The following is a 23606-nucleotide window of genomic DNA, read 5'->3' as shown; positions in this document are numbered from 1 at the left end:
GCAATCTGATTATTTCCCTGGAAAGATTCATTAAAAAGCTTAACTCTTTGATGTTAATATTACTTATCAAGTCCATTTACAAACTTTTCAGATAATAAATATATCATAATGAAATATATCACTCATTTGAACTTTATATCGTCAAAGAGCAAAATATTAACTCTGAAATTATCCTTCTGGTTAAATACTCAAGATACAAGAATGGTGACTCAGGTAATCACTTTTACTACTGACAACTTGAGGGAAAAACAGTACAAAAATATTTTTGGTCAGAGAAAATTTCAGTATTTGCCATGTTGGCCTAAATTTAAAGAACAGCATTTGTGCATCATTTTATAGAAGGAATGTCTTCCTCACAAACACAGAGGTAACATACTGAACGAAAACATCACTAGTTGACAATAATGGATTAAAAATATTAACATAATTAAAACATGGACCTTAAAATTTCCCTTTTAATGACAGAAATCTACCAACCAATATATTTTTAAAGACTCTGGTACCAAAAAAGAACAATTTAGCTTGGCAATACCATCAAGTAGTAGCAAACCAATAGAAACATGTCTTTAGGACGCAGGGCAGAAACTATCATTTAACTAATCCTAATAACGACCTTTTAAGAGAGCTATGGAAATTTCTATGTTAGGGTACTGCTAACCCCTAAAAATGTAAATGACAAAATGAAGAACAAAACAATCAAGTCAGTTCCCAATCTTAAGCTAATTTGTATAGTTGGAGTCTACCTGGCATTCCATAGATAGCTTTTCCCTGTCAAACTGCAAGCCTGAGATAAGTGTTTTATCTTACAGTCAAGTGGGAAAATCTGCCCTATTGTATATATTTCTCTGCTATAATATATATGCTATATAATATAAAGTATACTGTATAAATCAACATTAAAAATTATTTTAAAATATTTATAATTTAAGTATGATATAAATTACAAATATAAAGTATATGTATTTTGTAACATACAGTTTATAAAGTATACTCTGTACTAATTAAAAAGTAGAATTTAAAGGTAAAAAAGGGCGGGGCATGGTGGCTCACACTTGTAATCCCAGCACTTTGGGAGGCCGAGGTGGGCACATCACCTGAGGTCAGGAGTTCGAGACCAGCCTGGCCAATATGGTAAAACCCGTCTCTATAAAAACACACAAAAAATTAGCCGGGCATGGTGGCAGGCATCTATACTCCCAGCTACTCAAGAGGATGAGGCAGGAGAATGGCGTGAACCTGGGAGGTGGAGCTTGCAGTAAGCTGAAATTATGCCACTGCACTCCAGCCTGGGGAACATAGTGAGACTCCGTCTCAAAAAAAAAAAAAAAAAAGGCCAGGCATGGTAGTTCATGCCTATAATCGCAGCACTTTGGGAAGCCAAGGTGGGCAGATCACTTGAGGCCAGGAATTCGAGACCAGCCTGGCCAACATGGTGAAAGTCTGTCTCTACTAAAAATACAAAAATTAGTGGGGCATGGTGACACATGCCTGTAATTAAATTAGCAATCTGAAATTAGCAATCTTATAGATTTTTTTCAATAATAATGAAAGTTCTTTCAAACAGACAAAAAAAAAACCTACGCAAAGATAACACATACAAGTGACTTAGCTTGAAACTTAGCCTACTCCATATTTAGTACTTACATGCACTTTAGGTGTTGGAGGAAGACCATTACTAATAGGCTTCTAGAAAAAGAACACATGTACGATTACACTTTTTTTGCTGCTGTTTGATATAACAATACTGTATTTCAAACACATTTATTCAAATAAAATACATGAATACATTCTTTGTAAAACAAAACATTACAGTTAAGGCTGAAGTTCCCCATAATTCTTTCACAATGCACTATTTCTAGTACTTGCCCCAGAAAAACTAGTTTGGTATAAAACCTTCCAAATTTTTCTCTAGTGAATCAGATATACTTATGTAATCATATGGCTTTCCAGACATTTTTGGTAAATATGTAAATACATGTTCCCATAGAAAATAGTGTTTTCGTGTGTGTTAGGAATTTAAAACACAAATAGTTATACACTATCTGCGTGTTCTTTGGCTTAAAATTGGACAGTAATCCATATCGGTCACATAGACTTAGTTCATTTGTTTTAACTGCAGCATTGCATAAATATACTTTATTTAGCTATCCTTAAACATTATTCGGTATTTAGATTATTGTCAATATTGTACTAGAACACAAATGCTGAAATAAACTTTCCTGCATATACCTACTTACACAGTGTATGAGTGGATGTCTTTATTGGTATATGGTGAGAAGTATATCGCAGTATGAGTATACTGAGAAACTACTGATATACAGGGTCTCTACCTTTTACATTTTAGTGTATATTGACTGTCAAACTGCTTTTCAGAGTGTACATATCACATCACACCCACCAGCAATGTATGAGAGCTCCTGGTTCTTTCTAGTCTCACAGCGATATCACCAAGCTGATTAGTAAAAAACCTTTTCTCCTGTGCTCCTCATTAATTTGCATGCCTCTGATTGCTAGGAAGACTAAGAATCTTTTTAAAAACAGTATTTATTTGCTATCTGTATTTCCTCTTTTGTGAATTCTTTTCCCATTTTTTTAACTGAGTTATCTTTTTTCATATCTATTTGTTGGAGCTTTTAAAAATATATTCTAGGTTTGAGTATTTTATCTGTTATATATATACAACAAATAGTTTCTCCTTGTGTAGATAATCTTCACCATGTTTACAATGAGTTTTGCCAAGTGAAGTTCTAAATTTTGATGAATTCAAATATATTAATCATTGGTTAGAGTATACAGGCAATTATAAGGAGAAGAAATGTCACACATTTGCTCACCCACACTATCCTGAAGAATGCCAGATATTTCTCCAAGTGGCCACATTCTTGAGTATACGAACTGTCCCCTGAGAGGGAACCCCCTGGGTATACTTCAAACAAGAACTTTGTGACAGTCTACATTTCTTTTGAGGTTAATCTCAGTAACATCATTTTAAGGAATGACATTCTAATTCTTCCCTAGAGCTGCCATACATCAGAATCACTTAAACAATGAGATGAAAACTAATAAAAAAGCTATTGTTAATTGATTTCATATATACAACACAAAAATATAACATTTCTGAAATTAAAATGACATATTTACTTTGTAGGTATATTTTTGAGGATGCACACATCTTATTATTGCCAATTTCTGATACCTTTTTATTCCATTTTGCAAATAATTTATATTTTTTCTTATATTGATGTTATTAAATTATCTGATGTCATCTATTTTAGCAAAACATCTTTTTTTATTGTTGTTTTTTAATTTTTTTTGAGACAGTCTTGCTCTGTTACCCAGGCTGGAGTGCAGAGAAACGATCTCGGGTCACTGCAACCTCTGCCTCCCACGTTCAAGTGATTCTCGTGCCTCAGCCTCCTGAGTAGCTGAGATTACAGGCGCCTGCCACCACGCCCGGCTATTTTTGTATTTGTAGTAGAGATTGGGTTTTACCATGTTGGCCAGGTTGGTTTTGAACTCCTGGCCTTAAATGATCCACCTGTTTTGGCCTCCCAAAGTGTACAGATTATAGGTGTGAGCCACCGTGCCCGGCCTAGCAAAACATCATTTTAAATTAGGGAGCTCTGAGTGTTATAACTCTCAGATTTAACCTAAGCACTAATAGAATTGGTTGTAAATATTATTTAAAATAAATAAGGTTGGGCGCAGTGGCTCATGCCTGTAATCCCAGCACTTTGGGAGGCTGAGGTGGGCAGACCATGAAGTCAAGGGTTCGAGACCAGCCTGACCAACATGGTGAAACTCCGTCTCTACTAAAAATACAAAAATTAGCCAGGTGTGGTGGCATGCACCTGTAATCCCAGCTACTCAAGAGGCTGAGGCAGAAGAATCGCTTGAACCCAGAAGGTGGAGGTTGCGGTGAGCCAAAATTGTGCCACTGCACTCTGGCCTGGGCGACAGAGCAAGACTCCATCTCAAAATAAATAAATTAATTAATTAATAAAATAAAATAAATTTATTATTTATTATTATTTAATTTTTTTTAGAGATACGGTCTTGCTCTGTCACCCAGGCTGCAGTGCAGTGGCAGGCAAGCACAGCTCACTATAACCTCGACCTCCTGGGCTCAAGTGATTCTCCTGTCTCAGCCTCCTGAGCAGCTAGGATTATGGGTGCATGCCACCATGCCTGGCTAAATTCTTATTTTATTTTTTGTACAGACAGGGTTTTGCTATGTTGCCCAGGATGGTCTTGAACTTCTGGTCTCAAGTGATCCCCTTGCCTTTTCCACTGAAAGTACTAGGATTACAGATGTGAGGGCTGTAAATAATTTCAAGAATTACAGCATAAACTGTAAGCATGCTTCAATATATCACTGATACTGTTTATCCTATGATATAGCCATGGACATATTTATTTCAGAATTACTGAAACAGTTCCTTATCTTAATGAAGTAAGGTAACAGAAAAAGTGAACTAAAAATGCATACATAAAAAATGTTTACTTAGTACCATAGGAAAGGTTAAAAAAAAGTTTACATCTCTCAAAGGCTATTTATTTTATACTGTGTTACAGTCACTCAGCGCATTTTTGTACTATTATGTTAGCAGGTCTGTTAAAATTTAAATTGTTGAAAGCAAAAAGGCACTGCTCAGTTGGACAGAACTTCATAAAACCCATTCCTGAAGAACAGTTTACACTTTTGTTAAAAATAACCTAAATTTCAGAAATTACAATGAATAACACCAAATACTTCACATGAATTTTAAGAATATGTCATATTGTATAGTGAAATATTTTTAAAAAGTTAAACAGATAAAGCACAAAAGCCTCTAGTGATGTGCTTACTGCAGAAACCATAGCATACTGAATATACTAGACAAACGTACTGAATATACTAGAAATTTCTATAAAAATAACAAATATTAGTATATACAAAAACTTCCAAAAAATCCTATTCATCTCGTTGACATCTGTTGAGATACTGGGGATTTTAAGGATTTTCTACTATTTTAAATTCTATGATGATAGTTGAATGTCTTCCAGTGATTATAAGTCAATTCTTTACAAATGTTTAAAATGTTTCATCTCTTATGATCCCTGATGAATAACATTTATGTTTTAATAGTTATGATGTTTTAGCTAACATTTGTGATAGGAGTAGCTGCTAAGGCTAATTTCACCTTTCCTGAAGTGGTAAGAGCAGCAATGTCACTACTCATGTAATCTCTAACAGTGGTTCCCCAACCTTTTTGGCATCAGGGACCGGTTTTGTGGAAGACAATTTTTCCACAGATGGGGGTTGAAGGGGAGGGATGTTTTGGGGATGAAACTGTTCCACCTCAGATAATGAGGCATTAGTTACATTCGTATAAGCAGTGTGCAACCCAGATCCCTTGCATGCACACTTCACAATAGGGTTTGCGCTATGAGAATCTAATGCTGCAGCTGACCTGACAGAAGGTGGAGCTCAGGCGGTAATGCTCACTTGCTCACTGCTCACCTCCTGCTGGGTGGCCCGGTTCCTAACAGGCCACTGACCATTACTGCTCTGCAGCCCAGGGGTTGGGGACCCCTGATCTATAGTTAGAAATTTGTCCTGAGGTAGAAGCTACAGCTTTCTTTATCTATGTCCTTCTTTCCATAACTTCATGAGACTGTAAGAGAAACTACTGAGAATCAATTATCCTCAATGAGAATAACAGTAGTTATTTGGTGAACAATCACAAGAATACTAAGCATTTATCTGTATAAAGAAGATGTTTTATAATGTACTACATAACAAATTGGTCTAAATAATGTAAATGATAAAAAGCCATCATTCAAGTTTACCATAGCTAAGTTAGTTTTTTCAAGATTTAAATAATATAGTCACCATTATAATTAATATACTAAAATATCAATATAGTAATTGTAAAATATACTAGTGCTATAGTGTCACTAATTGTAAGCATAAAACTAACTTAACAGTTAAAAAGGAAACAAATACAAGTAGAACTTATGAATATCAATACCTACTGGTACATCTTTCTTTTCTTTTCTTGAAAGGTTTGTGCCTCTATGTTCATTCTGTTGTTGACATAATGAGCCATCTCGTTCACCATTTAACTGGAAGGAGCTCATTCCATTTCCTTCAATAAGATATATTCATTGAAAATGATTAATCTTCATGAAAATTTTTATTCAGAAAGTTATCAAGTAGGGAAGAAAAAATATTAACTCTGAGATAGTGTCATTATTCATTTGGGATCACCCAATCAGAATATTTACTATGAAAGTAAGACGTCATTTATATATATGTTCTTCTATTTATACCTCTATTTCTGGCATATTAGGTGAATTTAAATTCAGGTTGTATATAAGTGCATGTATTTGTTAGCATTAAAAAACCAAATACTGAATTCATAACTACTTTTAGAAAAGGGGTGATTTATATTATGTCATCCGAGAAACTTTGGTTGCTCTTTTTCTGAGAAGGAGTTTCGCTCTTATCACCCAGGCTAGAGTGCAATGGCGTGATCTTGGCTCAGTGCAAACTCTGCCTTCCAGGTTCAAGCAAGCGATTCTCCTGCCTTAGTCTCCCAAGTAGCTGGGATTACAGGCATGCGCTACCACGCCCAGCTAATTTTGTATTGTTTTTTTTTAGTAGAGACGGGGTTTCACCATGTTGGTCAGGCTGGTCTCAAACTCTTGACCTCAGGTGATCCACCTGCCTCGGCCTCCCAAAGTGCTGGGATTACAGGTGTGAACCACTGTGCCCAGCCTAGTTGCTCTTTTTAAAAATTGCTTCTTCTGGATAAACACAGAGGAGTCTTTACAGTGTTAAAATAGCACCTTCTAGTATTAATTTGGAGGCAAATACCTAGCAAATAATACCAATTATTTTTTCAGAAATGATTAAATGAAATAAGGAGTTAGACAAGGTATTCTCTTCTAAAACAGAAATAACCTAGATGCAAAACACATTTTCCATGTTTGTTCATAGTTTAATTTGCATTGTTTCCACACTGTAGCTAAATGAATGGGGAACCAGTCTCTAGAAGAGAGAAGGCTAAATATGAAATGAGAAATGAGGACAAAATATCTCAGACTGTGTTATAGGGAATGCTGTCATAAAAACACTTTAAGCCAGTAGGCAAAAAGCAGAAAACATCTCCATAGCCATTGCTTTCCTTCTCTCCTCCGCCAAAAGAATTTCAAATAATCTCTTAAAAGAAAGTTTTTTTTCTCCCCATAGTATGAAAACCTGGTAACATATTTGCTGTCACCCTCCACCATTACCTAAGGCAACAGGTTTTTGTGGGGGTAATCTGGGAGGTGGTGGTCTAGGTGGAACTTGGGATGGCTTTGCTGGGCTCCCTGACATGGGACATCTCTTGATTGTTCCTTGATTTTCATCCTCAGTAGAATGCATTTCCTGTGGTATGAAGATAGACTTAGGCTGAAATAATATAGAAAAAGAGACCAACGATGAAACATCAAATTATTCTCCTGAAGTAAGTACTATTATACGTTAGAAGCTCTCAAATTATTTCTACTATACATTAGAGGTTTACCAGATGAGTTTAAAGGTTACTCAACCATCCAATTCAGACTATCTTATTGTTTTAAATATATTCTAAAAATGTACACTAAAATGTGCACATCTCAGGTTTTGCTGCTGTGCAAATAAAAGGGCCTCTAAGTAGACTTTTTTATTAATTCCTCACAAGTCTCCCCACTTAGACTAGCCAAATAAAAATATTTTAGTCTTTCTTATCTCCTTCAATTTAAATGAATCTCTTTTTATTTCAAATATTCAGGCTAGTCAAAGTTCAGCTCCTTATCAAGGCTAATCTAAGCCGTCTCTTAGATGACTCAATGTCTTTATGGTAATGCTTAATCTTTCAGACCAGGGGCATGAGAGGATACCAATTAAAATGTTATCATGTGGCCGGGTGCGGTGGCTCACACCTCTAATCCCAGCACTTTGGGAGGCTGAGGCGGGCGGATCACGAGGTCAGGAGATCGAGACCATCCTGGCTAACACGGTGAAACCCTGTCTCTACTAAAAATACAAAAAATTAGCTGGGCGTGGTGGTGGGCGCCTGTAGTCCCAGCTACTCAGGAGGCTGAAGCAGGAGAATGGTGTGAATCCGGGAGGCGTAGCTTGCAGTGAGCCGAGATAGCGCCACTGCAGTCCAGCCTGGGCGAAAGAGCGAGACTCCATCTCAAAACAAAACAAAACGAAACAAAACAAAAAACGTTATCATGTTGGAGAATACCAACACAGCAATATGGGATGCCTGAGACACTTTCTGTACAAACAATGGAAAAACCTACAGTTGGCTGACGGTTTGTAGAATTTATAACGTGTCTCTTATTATTGCTCAGCACTTATTTCTTTGAAATTCAGATCTCTTTACTTCTGCTATGATAAAACCAAACAAGCAAGTACAGCATTATTTACTTGCATGAATCAGGATTTTCTCAATTGTATAAAATGAAAATAAATAAAAATAGTAATAAACTGAATGACAAGATTGGTAAGACTCCAACTCTCATTTTAACACTTTGATTTTAAACTTTAAAGCAGCTCATATTATAATTAAAATTTGCTATGCATATTAACTTATAAAATAAAATATATATTAGCTCATTTTACCTTTTAAAAAAACAACCCATTAGTTGAAATTACTATTTTAGAATGATTTTGTTTGGGCAAATAATTTTGTTGTTAAAAAGCATTTAAAAATTGTACTATGTTATATTTTTAATTAAAATTATCTTTTGAAAATTAAATATCTATGATGATAAATTACTAACCTTTATTCATTCTTAGAAGTCAGGAATAGATTGCAGATTTTGAGAAAAACAATCTTATAAGAAATGTAAGTTTTCTAACCCAAGTCAAATAATGCTAATCTATTAATACAATCATTTTCAGTGTAAATTCCTAGGACTTGTTACTTAGAATGAACATTAAATAAGGTCAGGCACAGTGACTCATGCCTGTAATCCCAAAACTTTGGGAGGCCAAGGCAGGCAGATCACCTGAGATCAGGAGTTTGAGCCGAGCCTGGCCAACATGGCAAAACCCAGTCTCTACTAAAAAATACAAAACTTTAGCTGGACCTGGTGGTGCGTGCCTGTAATCCCAGCTACTGGGGAGGCTGAGGCAGGAGAATTGCTTGAACCCGAGAGGAGGAGGCTGCAGTGAACCGAGATCATGCCACTGTACTCCAGCCTGGGTGACAGAGTGAGACTGTCTCAAAAAAAAAAAAAAAGAGAATGAACACTAAATATAAGTTGGGCATTATAAAAAGAGACAAATATAACAAAAAATCATTTACTTATATCAACTTCATGATTTTTCTTTGTGGATCACAAATGAAAATCTAGGAAAACTCTCAACAAAGTATTAAATTGGCAGAACAATAACACACATATATCAAATTGAAAAATAAATCTGTCTACCTTTGGTGGCAAAGGAGGTGGAACTTTTGCTTTCAGAGTTGAACTAAAAACAGAAAAGTTTAGAATCAGAACTATTCATTTTACAAATGAATCAATCCTAAAACATAATAATTTTTTCAAAGACACATAAAAAAGCTGCAAAGACAAATATCATTTTCTAAGATTGTAAGTTTTTTCTAAAGTATTTTGTGAAATGTTGCTAGAGGTATTATTCAGAAGTAACTGGGAACTGGAGGACATTATGTTAACTGAAATAAGCCAAAATAGAAAGTTAAACACCACATGTTCTTACTCATGTGGAAGCTAAAAAAAAAAAGTTGATCTCATAGAAGTAAAAAGCAGAACATAGGATACTAGGAACCGGGAAGGGCAGGGAAAAGGGGAAGAAAGGGAGAGATTTGTTAAAGAATACAAAATTACAGTTATGTAAGAGGAATAATAAGTACTACTCTCTTATACCACTGTAGGATGACTATAGTTAACAATAATGGACCAGGCGTGGTGGCTCACGCCTGTAATTCCAGCACTTTGGGAGGTCAAGGTGGGCAGATCATGAGGTCAGGAAATCGAGACCATCCTACCATCCTGGCTAACATGGTGAAACACCGTCTCTACTAAAAATACAAAAAAATTAGCCAGGTGTGGTGGCGGGCGCCTATAGTCCCAGCAGGAGAACGGCGTGAACCCAGGAGGCAGAGCTTGCATGCAGAGATCACGCCACTTCGCTCCAGCCTGGGTGACAGGGCAAGACTCTGTCTCAAAAAACAAAACAAAACAAAAAACCAATAATGTGTTACTTAGTTTCAAACAGCCAGAAGGAGGATATTGAATATTCCCAACACAAAGAAATGATAAATGTTTGAGATGATGGATATGCTAATTATCAGATCACTACATTATATTATGTAATGTAATTATCAGGTCACTACATTATATGTATCAAAACGTTACTATGTACCACACAAATTTGTATTATAATTATTTCAGTTAAAAGAATTCAATTTAAAAAGAAGTAATTGGGTAATACACTTTCTTGGTTCCAAGTACTATATTGTAATTAAAACTGGAAAAGATAATTATAATTCCAGTTTATATCAACTGAAAGGTAAATAATTAAGAACATAAGCCACATCTGGCTTATGAAATAAATGATACGGTATAAAATATATCACACTGTAAACTTCATTTTTGCTACTGTTAGATATGAAACATCTTTGATGAAGCTCATCAAAACCTATATATATGCTTTATGAAATTATAGGCAGAATGTGACTGAAGTTAGGATTCATTGTAACTCAGGATCAGTTTTAGAAATAGAAAGAGGCTGGTCACAGTGGCTCATGCCTGTAATCCCAGCACTCTAGGAGGCTGAGGTGAGCAGACTGCTTGAGCTCAGGAGTTCAAGCCCAGCCTGGACAACATGGTGGAAATCCATCTCTACAAAAAAATAAAAAATTAGGAAGCGTGGAGGTGCAGTCCTGGCTACTCAGGTGGCTGAGGTGGGAGGACTGCTTGAGCCAGGAGGTCGAGGCTGCAGTGAGCCAAGATCACACCACTGCACTTCAGGTGGGCCATAGAGCAAGCAAGACCCTTTCTCAAAAGAAAGAAAGAAAAAAATTGTAATATGATGAACCACAAATGTCTCAGATGAGGATTTCAAGGCCTAGAAAGGTTATATAACTTTACCCAAGATCACAGAGTAGTGAGGTGAAAAGGAAAACCTATGCTCTCAACTGCTAGTCAAGTGCTCTTATCATTTTACCATGAAACTGCATCTTTATTTAAAAAAAAAAAACCAAAAAGGTAAACATCAATGCATACATAATAGTAAAAATATTCCTCCTTTAAAACTATATATTTACATCCAAAGTATTTGTTTGCTTGAAATATAACAGATTAAAATTTAATCAAATTTATAAGCTTCTTTGTAGTTGTAGTAAAATTACAGCAGCTATCAATTACTGAGAAATCTACAATAAAAAATTATTGTCCTTGTTAGTTTTTTTCTGAAGTTCTTTGGAAAAAATGGACTGAAATGTGTCGATATAAAATGCACATGTTGAAGTCCTAACTCACAATGTGATTATATTTAGAGACGGGTTTTTAGGAAGTAATTAAGCTTAAATGAGGTTGTAACAGTGGGATCCTAATCCTATGGGATTGGTGATCTGACAAGGAGAGAGACAGAGATCACTCTTACCCCTGATCCCACCATGTGCATACACTGAGGAAAGGCCATGTGAAGACACGGTCAGAAGACGGCTGTCTGCAAGCCAAGAAGGCAGCCCTCACCAAGTTGGTTGGTACCTTGATCTTGAACTTCCCACCTCCAGAACTGTGAGAAATAAATTTCTGTTGTCTAAGTCTATGGCATTTTGTTATGTCAGCCCAAGCTAATGTAACTAGAATAGAAAAAAGGAAGGAAACTGAGGTACAACCCATGATATTGTGTTACTGATATTAAAATTTCCATCAATATTAAGCTGCCAGATTGATGAAATCAGGTCAAATGACACCTTTTCTTTTTACAAAAAACAGAGACAGAACTTACTGTTTAGATTCATCATCATCTCCTTCATCATCTTCTAAATGTGCCACGTGTCCTCTAAATAAAAAGGATAATGTCATTGTTATTAAATGGATTTTACCAAAACGGTGTAAGAAGAAATTTTAGAAAATGCAGGAAAAGCTACTGTAAGATAAAATTTTATTTCTGCATCTTTATAGGATAGGATAGATTCAGAATTAAAACAAGGAACTGGGAGTGGTGGGTCATGATGTCAGTTACTAGGGAGGCTGAGGTGGAAAGACTGCTTGAGCCCAGGAGTTCAAGGCTGCAGTGAGCTATGATCACACCACTGCAATCCAGCCTGGGCAACAGAGCGAGACCCTATCTCTACTAAAGAAAAAAAAGACAACTCAAACAAATAGGCTACATAACAGAGAAGGGAGCAAACTGACTTTACTTGTCTGTGACATAAAGTACTTTAAGATTAAAAATTAAAATTACCGCTGATGCAATTCTTCTTCAACAGACTTGAGAAGACTCCTTTAAAGAAAACACAAAAACAAAAAATAACGTGAATAAATTATCAAAGGAATATCAAATGTGTTTTTATCATTTTAACCTTACCCATACATTTTTTGAATGATTACTTTTTTACCATTTACTGAAAATTTGCTAGTGATCACCTCTGCAACCATAAAACATCAAGTTATATTTAATGAGATACCTCTCTTTTCCTGTTGCTAATGTCTTTATATATGTATTTTAAATGAACAAAATAAATCCTAATATTTATTGAAAAATACCAATTCAAACAGAAGACAACTCACCATGGAATGTCACAACAGTACTGACAAAACAATAATTGCAGGGTCATAGTCAGGAGTTTCCAGGATTCAAATTTTACCTGGAATTTTATACCTGACACCTGAAATTATATATACTTTCTTTTTCTTAAAATAAGGAAGGTGACACACTTTAAAATAACATCATGCTCTCAGGCAATCCTACAAAATGAAACTCACCATGTTGGATCTCTCTGCGGAAGCATGCATGCATGTGATGTGAATACATGAATGTAGTAGCACTTTGCTTTCACGGAAGACACTCACTTACCTGAAGGATTTGTTCTCCAGTGGTGCACGGGCAAACACATTTACACTTTTGGGAGACTAAGCCTGTATCAGACCAGGTCGAGGATTTTACCATTAGGAGCAGTATACAAAACTTTAATTTTCAGGAATGTAAGAGAGAACTTATGGCATTCCTGAAGTTCCCTTACTTCTTTTTACTGCAAGTTCATGCAGCATACCTCCTAAATTACACTCTTCAAGCATAAAGACTCAATAAACTTCTCAAAGCTAATAGGGGAGATAAATATAGTTACTAATATACTACTGGGATAAAAGAGAGTCAGCAAAAATTTTACTCTCTAAAAGTTATAAGGTAGCACCTTTTAATTATTTTCCCTCCTAATACATATCAGGAAAAACTGCCCTTAAAATTACAAAACATAAAACTAGAGAAACTGAAAGGTATGGTTATCTACTGTAAGCAATTAATAGAATAGCTTTTAGGCATCAATATTTTAATTAGCCTAGATGAACAACAATTTAAATTTTAAAAAATGAAAAACTTATGACTCCAGAGTGGTAAATCCTATAGGAAAACCATAAACTAATTGCAAGTCCTATTTTGGAGATACAAAAAGTGAGGTACCATAGTCAAATATTATCTTATTCACAAAGCTCTCCAAGGGCCAACTCTAAGAAAGCAGGAGCTTCTGTCTAGAGGCAGTAGAGCAAAATGCAGACAGGCTTTAAAGCCAAGATGGCCTGAATCTGAATCCTGCCTTCACCATCGCAGGATATGGCACTGGATAAGTTACTCTGATTTCTCTACGCTTCGGTTTCCGGCTATGTAAAGTGGAAATCACCTCAGTACTTATTTCAAAGTGGCTGTCAGAAGATCTACTGAATTAATGTAGGTAAAGTGCTTAGAAGGGTAATTTAGGACAGAGTTGGGACTTGATTAGTATTTTCTTTATTACTATTGGCTAAGTAACATTTCCTTAAACTAGCAGTTCTCAAATTGTGGTATAAAAATCCTGGGGTCTCTTAGTCTCCTGTAGGGGTCTGCAAGGTCCAAACTATTTTCACAATATGTAATACCTTTGTTGCTCTTATTTTCTCATGAGTATACACTGGAGTTTTCCAGAGACTACAAGATGTGTGATACCACAACAGATTAAACGCAGTAGCAGACATGAGAATTTAGCTGTCTTCTATTAAGACAATGTTAAGAAGACTTGAAAAAAAAAAAGTAAAACAATGCTACTTTTTTTTACTAATATTATTTTGTTTCATAAAAAATAGCTATTTTTTTCATTAAAAAATGTTATTAGTGGACCTCAACAAAAAGTGTTCTGCAGTGCACTGACATATATAATAAAACCTTTTATGGCAATTATTCGCTGCCTCTGAGTCTCAGGAGAGAAATCAGAGGTGTTATAAGAAACCACTGTAAAGAGGTGGCATTTGAGCTGGTCCTTAAGAATGGAGACTTTTTTTTTAAACACACACACAAGAGTATGTTATTTATAACAAATAATATTATTTAAAAAATATATTAACATTTTGAAAAGTTCTAAAGTTTAATTTTGAATACTATAAATACTGACAGTTATAACCGCTATAAACAAAAGCTCTTTGGAATCCTCAATAATTTTAAACACTGTAAAAAAAAATGAGACCAAATATTTGAGAAGTGCTGCTTTAAACTATTTTACCAAATTAAACATAATGTCTCTGAACTGTACAGTGGGCTTTTATGTAATTTTAGACGTGAAAAAATACTTTTTTGTTAAGGACGTGACAATCTTTTTTGAGATATTTCTTTTTACAATAGAAAATATTAGGATTTGAATATAGGAAGATAATTTAAAATGTACCATATTTAATTGGATTTATATTGCATTTGCATTCCACTTTTTTTTTTTTTTTGAGATGGAGTCTTGCTTTTTTTGTCCAGGCTGGAGTGCAGTGGCATGATCTTGGCTCACCGCAACCTCCGCCTCCCAGGTTCAAGCAATTCTCGTGCCTCAGCCTCCCGAGTAGCTAGGATTACAGGCGTGCACCATCATGCCTGGCTAATTTTTGTATTTTCTGTAATGACGGAGTCTCACTATATTGCCCAGGCTGGTCTTGAACTCCTGGCCTCAAGTGATCCTCCTGCCTCGGCTTCCCAGTGTTGGGATTACAGGTATAAGCCGTGAGCCACCACACCTGGCCAGCATTCTACTTTTTTAAAAAGAATCTTCCTGGGAGTTCTCTAACAATAACAGAATGGTTGAATAAGTGAATATGAAAAAGCAGATAGCCCATGGCTCAGGGATTCATATGTATATTTTAATTCATTTACCTATAAATCTCCATTATGTGTTAAGATATTTTATTAATGAAATTACAGAATTAATACAGTCTTAATGAAAAGTAGGATGCATGATTTACTTTTTAGGCTTTATAAAAGAGAAAATGAAATATGGCTAAATTTGCTAAAAAGTCTGTTTACAGTAAATATTGCATCTTGAGAGCACTGGAGAAAATGTGATACTGATTTATTCACCAAGATTGAGTGCTACACAATAAACAATGTCACTATTCACTAGTCCACTTGAATTCTTCTCTTATGGAAGTTTTAGAAAGTAAATAACAAAACAAAACAAAAACAATGCTTTCAGATGCTGAATTCTAAGTCAATCTAAAATGAGTAAGAAATGTTGACGAAAAGGTTAAAAATAAAACAATGTACAAACATATGGCAGAGGTCTAAAATGACCACCAAAATACTCAGCATATTTGCATTCGCTAAGGAATCAGTGCTGCAGGTTATTAACATCTTTCAAAATTGTCTAACTGCCCCCAATCTGTAAGTACTGCTCTGATTACATTTCAAACAAACAAGCAAACAAACAAAAACCCTATTTCTCTAAAATTAAACAGCAGTTTTATTCACTCACATTACTACTTGTTCATACAATCAACAATTATTTACTGAATAACTACCATAAATAAAGGCAACTAATAAGTATTTACTAAGTCCTAAATGTGCTAAATGCTTTATAGCAATTATTCCATTTCATCCTTAGCACCCTATGAGGCAGGTACTATTATATTATCCATTTTACTAGCAATAATAGAGGTAAATTTCTCAAAGTCATGTAGTTTATAGGAAAAGCCATCTGGTATTTACTACTACTATACTCAACTGTGCCAGGAATTGTGTAATTCAATGTACTCTTTAAACTATTACTTATTAGAAGAGAATTTACCTTCAACATTTTTTGCCCTAAATTAAAACAAAACATAAATAATTTAATGTTTTCTTTTCTTTTTTTTTTTTGAGATGGAGTTTCACTCTTGTCGCCCAGGCTGGAGTGCAATGGCATGATCTTGGCTCACTGCAACCACCGCCTCCTGGGTTCAAGCGATTCCCCTTGCCTCAGCCTCCTGAGTAACTGGGACCTCACGCGTGTGCCACCATGTCCAGCTAATTTTTGTATTTTTAGTAGAGACGGGGGTTTCACCATGTTGGCCAGGCTGGTCTCGATCTTCTGACCTCAGGAGATCCACTTGCCTCGGCCTCCCAAAGTGCTGGGATTACAGGTGTGAGTCACCATGCCTGGCCTAGTGTTTTCTTTTAAAAATAATATTTTGTTGGTTTTAAATAAATTATCAGAAAAGCTGACCTTAGTGAGATTAGAATTCCAAAGAAAAGGAGACAAGCAAGTATAAGTCAAAATACATATGCTTCCTGTTAGAAAAAGGAAAGTCCTATGTTAACAATTCTAATCAGATAGTTCCTGCATGGTCTGGAATAGGTAGAAACCCATCAATGGAAATCTGTCTGCCTGATCACCTATGGAGAAAGCAGGAAATCCCATTTTTAAACCACTGCCTAATCACAAGAATAAAGCAGACATATCAATACAGCAAGAGAAGTGCTACATCCATGCTCATGTCACATGTATGTCTATACCTACACACGAAACACAGCCAAAGAGCAAACTTTTGGCCAACCTACCTTGCCAAGGGTTCGTTATATAGAATACAGTTCCTTAAGCAGGGATCCAATTCATCAAAAAATGAAGGTTGGGCAAATTATTAACATTTTACCTAGCCAAAATAACTATACACTATGAAAATGTCTAACAGTCAGAAATCAGACAATGGAAACTAAGGAATCTGGAAAATCATTTAGTGAGGGGACACATTGTTTTTTTGTACTTTGCATGTACAAATTTTTAAAATGTATTTTAAATGAATCAAAAAAGGTAAAAAATATTTTCCCAAATTTTTCAGTCTCTTAAAATACCCTAAAATTTGCTAACAAGGTCCTTAAAATTAGGGACTTCATATTTAGAGAAAATAACATAAAAACACTTCAAAATATTTTTTTATTTGCTAATCCACTATGAGACAAACTTTCCTTTGTTTTTCACCAACAAACTAAGACAATTTATAAATCACAAATAGTTAACTATTTAGGTAAAATTTCATTTTTTCTACAAAGAAAATTTTACACTTATTTTTCATTTTAAAAAACATAAATGCTAATAATAATAATGACTTAATAATAGTATCAAAGCTAATAATATTTTTTAAACTCTGATAGTATTTAACTGAAGTTCAGCTTAAATAAAAACTAATATATTTCTCCAGGTTGTTATTAAAGCCTTTTCTCTGTGTTAGGAAAGGATAGTATATTTAAGTAAAAAATTAAACATTTGGTATTTAGTTTATTAAAAAAAGAGAGAAACACTATTTTGCATTATTACCCTTAAAACCAAGCTATTTGTCTTTAGTTACTATTTCTCAACTGCTTAACTTAAAATATGGGAATATATATGTCTCAACTCTCTAATGCAACTGAAATAATATTTTGAAATTTTGCGAGGCACGGTGGCTCACACCTGTAATCTTAGCACCTTCTGGGAGGCTGAGGCAGGTGGATCACTTGAGGCCAGGAGTTCGAGACCAGCCTGGCCAACATGGTGAAACCCAGTCTCTACAAAAATACAAAAAATTAGCTTGGCATGGTGGCAGGCCCTTGTAGTCTCAGCTACTGGGAGGCTGGGGCATGAGAATCACTTGAACCCGGGAGGCGGAGGTTGCAGTGAGCCAAGATCACGTCACCACACTGTAGCCTGGGCAACAGAGTGAGACTCTGCCTCAAAAAAAAAAATGACTATTAAAATAATATATGCACTGCTGGAAGATTTTGGTAATTTAAATTATATTCCCTTATAAATTAGTTTTTATCATGATAATTTATCCACAAACTTAGAAAATGAGACTCTAAGGGGAATAGCAAAGTTCTGTCTCCCATCATACCTGGCAAATGAACAATTTAAATTGTTAATGTTTGTAAGCTGCCTTTTAAACCCTTGTGCCTCTATCAATTAGATAGTGCCTGGTGTAGAAGAGGCATTAAATAACTGCTGAATTTATTTACTGCATAGATTGGTAACTTTTAAGAATTCAGACACGTTTTAACTACTATCTTACTTAAAAAAAAACCTTATAGCCAAAAAGTTAAGATTTCTAAGTTGTATGAATAATTCCAGCTGTTTTCAGTGACCAACCCATCTTAGAGATGTACCAAAGCAAGTTTTATAAGAAATAAACAGGTCAATTTTAGAAATAAATAAAGTGCTAAAACATGTATCTGCCTTCAGTGGCAATACACGTGGTTTTCTCTAACATACAAGATCAGCAATGTAGCTTGATAAAAAAAATTACGTTGATGCTTCCCATTATGACAACTATTAACTAAATAATGAGCAAGGAAGCAATGGAAAAAGGTTAAATGCATATTGTAAAATATAAATATATCTACCAGCCTAATACAATTTTCTACCTTAAATATTAAAATATAATATTAAAGGTAACTTAATCATTCTTGAATTTAAATTAAGTTTTAAAAGAACTTTACTTACTTGTTTGCACCTAAAAAGTAACTACCTTGGTGTCCTTGTCCACATTCCAGTTGCAGATCCTAATAGTACAAAACAAAATATTTAGCACAATAGTAGTATATCACACACTATGATACATTAATATATATAATATATATTTTTAAAAGGCAAGTCCCAGACCCCCAAATAAATCTGTATTGCTATACATTCTTAAAAAGAAGGATTTCACGAGTTCATAGTCCTGATTTAAGTATTTTATTATTTGAGTGTTTTTCTTGGAATTTTTCTGAATAATATATGCAAAGTTTCATTTTTGGTTACTGTTACTTTAATTAACTATTGTAAAAATCAGTTTTTAGAAAGAAAAAAGCTCAAATAAGGTGTTTATTCTCCAGTTATAATGAAGCAAAAATGTTCAGAGAAGTGAATAAGCAACAAACATCTTGGTTTACTTTGTATACAGTATCTAAAATAATTACGTATATATATACTTTCACATATTTCTACTGCTGTTTCACGCAGGTAATAATTTTTTAAAGATACAAAATTGGGTGCTATTTTAAAAGTAAATTACATATATGAACTTGTACAATATTATAAATTGTACTGAAGGACTTTTAATTATTTTTTAAGAGTATAAAAGCAAAACTTCAAATGAGTATTAAGGCAGTTCCTCAACTATTTAAACACCTTGCGACTTAATGCTGTGGGTTATAGAGTGTTAAGAATTAACATTTAAAAGGATGAACAGTATACATGCTCAACTCAAATGCCTTCTTGAGAAAAAGAAATGTGCTTTCCAACAACCATGAAAAGAATGAAGTAAAGCTGCCTTTTGTCCTCTTCTTAAAGAGCCACTGTAATCTATGCACTGTTTTAACCATTAAGGGGGAATATTTGACATTTTAAAAATGAATCTTATTTACATTAGAATACAGTGTATTTAAAGTGCTTTTTATTTTTACAAGATATTCTCAGATTCATGATCAGGGCTTAACACAAAAGTCACCTTGGAGCAGCCGCCTTCCAAGACTGCCAGGGAAGATTATCTGCAGGCTTCTCTAAGTCTCCACAGCATTTAACACACAGAGCTCCTCTAGCACTTACACTGCATTTTAATCTATTTACATGTTTGTAAAAGTGAGCTCCTTAAACAATGTGAAATAATCAAATCTATCTTCTTTCCTTACAGCCTGTGGTCTAGCATTGTTCCTGGCACAAACTCACTGCACCATAAATAAATGCTTGTTCAAATGCCAACTGTTTATTTTCCCATAAATAAAACTTCAGCCTTGTTAAGATACACAAAGCTAATTCTAAATGACACAAAAAACTAAGCCTCAGAATATAAGGATTTTAAGCAATACATTACATTTAAGAGAAAAGCACTTTAAAATTTAAATATTCCAAGACCTGTCAAAAAAAATCTGATGAAAATTAAAATCAAAATCCTGGTTTAGACAAGACTCAAATTTTGTCTTCTTCAGTATTTGTGTTCTTCCATGCATAATAATGTGTTCTTATCAGTGTCAGAAAAGATACACATCATAAAAAAGATTAGTTGACTGTCACACTGGTATCACACGAAATTCTAATGAAAAAGGACATCTGTACTCTTTAATTTGTAATGATATATCTTAATAAGAAAAAATCATTGTTATCACAAAACTGCACAGTTTAAGTGGTCATGACTTTACTATTGAATCCTTAAACTGCAGTATTCAGTAAAAAGAAGTACTAAATTAAATAAACACAAAATTTGTTTTCTTCAGCTATAGATAACTGGGCCCTCTATCAGCCCAGCTACATATTTAGCCAATATAATCTCTGAAGCCTTTAATCAAATGACAGCTTCCAAAAGCACACATTCATGTGGAGTGGCCATGGCTCTTCTGTTACATAAACACAGATGTGTCACAAGAATACTCAGCTCATCTGATATAAGACAAGTAAAAGGCTGGTAATAATGATTAAAAATAAAGTAAACAGGCCGGGCGCGGTGGCTCATGCCTGTAATCCCAGCACTTTGGGAGGCCGAGGCGGGCGGATCATGAGGTCAGGAGGTAGAGATCATCCTGGCCAACATGGTGAAACCCTGTGTCTACTAAAAATACAAAAGATTAGCTGGGCGTGGTGGCTCGCGCCTGTAGTCCCAGCTACTCGGGAGGCTAAGGCAGGAGAATCTCTTGAACCTGGGAGGCGGAGGTTGCAGTGAGCCAAGATCGCGCCACTGCACTCCAGCCTGGCGACAGAGAGAGACTCCGTCTCAAAAAAAAAAACAATAAAAAAATTAAAAAAAAATAAAGAAAATAAACTGAGATCAGCAGTATATTTAGAAAGGTAAGAAAAGTATCTAAAATAACTAAAGTAATATATTAATAGAAAATTGAGCATAGGCTCATATAGAGAATAACATTCAGGCCAGGAGAGAAGTTGTAGATAGATCCAAGTCCGATGATTAAATAGGTCATGTCCCAAGTCTTACCAGGAAAGGTGAAATTCAAAGGGGCTAATTCTTTAACAATTTCTTCTCCTTAAATTATGTTATAGCAACCATGGAACTAAAACAATGTGCTAGGAATACCACAAGTAAAATATTACTTTAAATCCTTCTAAAAAGTTTCTAATCTCATTTAATACAACCATTGTTTACCAAGCACCTATTATCTGACAGGAATTCAGACAGAAATCCGGATAGGGAAAATGAGAAGAAATAAAAAGGAAAGGAACAAAAGTGAAACCAGGGCAAAGTTAGTAGTTCATTATATGTCTTTGGGGCAGTCTTAAGAAAGACTGATATAAAATGCTTTTCAAAAAGGATTTGGAAGTTATTCCATATCAGAAAAATGCTACCAAAATAATGCTTGGAAAGGCACTCAAACTATCCCAAGATGATGGTATCTTATGGCCATTCTTCACAAGCTAAACAAGAAACACTTCAGTATGCCAGCATAAAAAAAGTTAGTAGCACTAATTAGGCATCGACTTGTTAATGAATGACAGTGTTTACACAGTAGAGTCAAATAAGTAACGGGAGCTGAAAACATGCAATAACCTGGTACAGATTAAAAGTTCAAGATCATTATCCTAGCCCAATTAAAATATCTTTTTGGGTTGCAAAGTCCTAATTTCAGTAGTTCATTTTAATGAATGGGAGACTATTTCTAAATTTCAGATGGAATTTCTAAGAACACAAAGTGTGAGAAAGAACTGAAAATGAACGAAGGATGTAACATGGAGCACTGGAAAAGGAAAAGCATATGACCAAAAACATCTTATTGTAGTTTTAAAAAGAAATCCCCTTGGGAGATTTAAGTCTATACCTGATGAGAAAGCAGCAGGAAGTCAATAGAATTGATACAGTTCGCTACAAAAACACAAAAGAAAAAAATACTTGAGCAATATATCTTGACCAAGAAAAAGAGAACAGGAGAAATATTTTCCCATCAAAAATGAGAAAATTATGGCACAAATAAGGTTGTTAGTGAGATATCTTTTAATGCAGTAGATAATTTATAGAAATAGAGAGGGGTTGAATCGAGGATAATTCAAATATTTTTTATTTCTTAAAAAGTCAGAAAAGCAAGTAGAGTCAGAATATTAACTGATCAAGTTAGGATTCTGACTAATAAAAGCAGATTAAGGAGCCTGAAAATTGAATAATATGACTTTTGTACTGCAGGCTCAGAAGTGAATATTGGCAGGTGAGGCATAGTATATACTTCTTCAGAGCAATGATTATGTTACTTTTATTTATGCCCCTCCATAGCCATTAACATAGTGTTTTTTTGGGTTTTTGTTTGTTTTTGAGATGCAGTCTCGATCTGTCGCCCAAGTTGGAGTGCAGTGGCGCGATCTCAGCTCCCTTCAACCTCTGCCTTCTGGGTTCAAGAGATTCTCCTGCCTCAGCCTTCCAAGTAGCTGGGATTACAGACGTGCACCACCACGCCCAGCTAATTTTTGTATTTTCAGTAGAGATGGGGTTGCCACGTTGGCCAGGCTGGTCTCAAACTCCTGACCTCAAGTGATCCACCCGCCTTGGCCTCCCAAAGTGCTGGGATTATAGGCGTGAGCTACTGCGCTGGGTCAACATAGTCTTTTATACAGAATTAACTTTCAATTTTTTTTTTTATTGGTATATGGGCTTAAATAGCCAGTAAAACTATGCAAATTAGAAAAAAATAGCATCAGTTAAGACAGATATGTAATATAATCTTTTAATCTGAAGATAGCATTTTGCAGATCAGATAAACTGATTTTTATGGTTATGGGAAAAACTCTTTTAATTAACTTACAGTGAGTTTTTGTTTTAAACTCAGGCATCTTTCAAAAACTCTCATACTGTCAATTCTAAAAAATGAAGCCCTATTCTTCTGGCTTCATATATTAATTATCTGATTTTTTTTTTTTTTTTTGAGAGAGCACTTTTGGATAGCACAAAAGTTTAAATACAACACTCTAAATTCACTTACAAAGTCATAAAATAAAAACAGTTGGCATTTAAAACAACCAAAATCACGGGTAATATGGAATGCTTATGTAGCAAGCTCTTTAAAGGGGTAAATGTTTCTTCTGGTCCCAAAGGGATTTAGGGTTTTTACCTTGGTGCCAATTGCCAGCTAAGATGAGGGCCAGACATTTTGGATTCCTCAGGCTTTTAGTGGCTAG

General features: G+C 34.9%; 1 protein-coding gene across 5 annotated transcripts in view; it reads right to left on the bottom strand.

Moving 5' to 3' along the window:
• The window catches only part of MAP4K3 (mitogen-activated protein kinase kinase kinase kinase 3), a 199589-nt gene that overhangs the window by 31403 nt on the left and 144580 nt on the right, over positions 1–23606 (bottom strand). For 3 of the 5 annotated variants that reach the window (XR_008500605.2, XM_054475488.2, XM_054475490.2), the window contains 7 exons: positions 18960–19018; positions 12467–12505; positions 12008–12061; positions 9457–9499; positions 7282–7441; positions 6019–6131; positions 1645–1686 (listed from right to left, as the gene is read on the bottom strand). Coding sequence is in view for 4 of the 5 variants with exons in the window: in XM_054475488.2 (XP_054331463.1) it covers positions 1645–1686; positions 6019–6131; positions 7282–7441; positions 9457–9499; positions 12008–12061; positions 12467–12505; positions 18960–19018 (510 nt within the window). In the remaining variant the exon portion in view is untranslated. The remainder of the gene's footprint in view (positions 1–1644; positions 1687–6018; positions 6132–7281; positions 7442–9456; positions 9500–12007; positions 12062–12466; positions 12506–18959; positions 19019–23606) is intronic. The other 2 variants (XM_054475489.2, XM_054475491.2) reach the window with 1 other exon arrangement.

This window comes from Pongo pygmaeus, chromosome 12 (assembly GCF_028885625.2).
Source record: "Pongo pygmaeus isolate AG05252 chromosome 12, NHGRI_mPonPyg2-v2.0_pri, whole genome shotgun sequence".
NCBI lineage: Eukaryota > Metazoa > Chordata > Mammalia > Primates > Hominidae > Pongo > Pongo pygmaeus.
The sequence above is the reverse complement of the archived record's forward strand: the minus strand, read 5'-3'. Positions and strand labels throughout refer to the sequence as shown.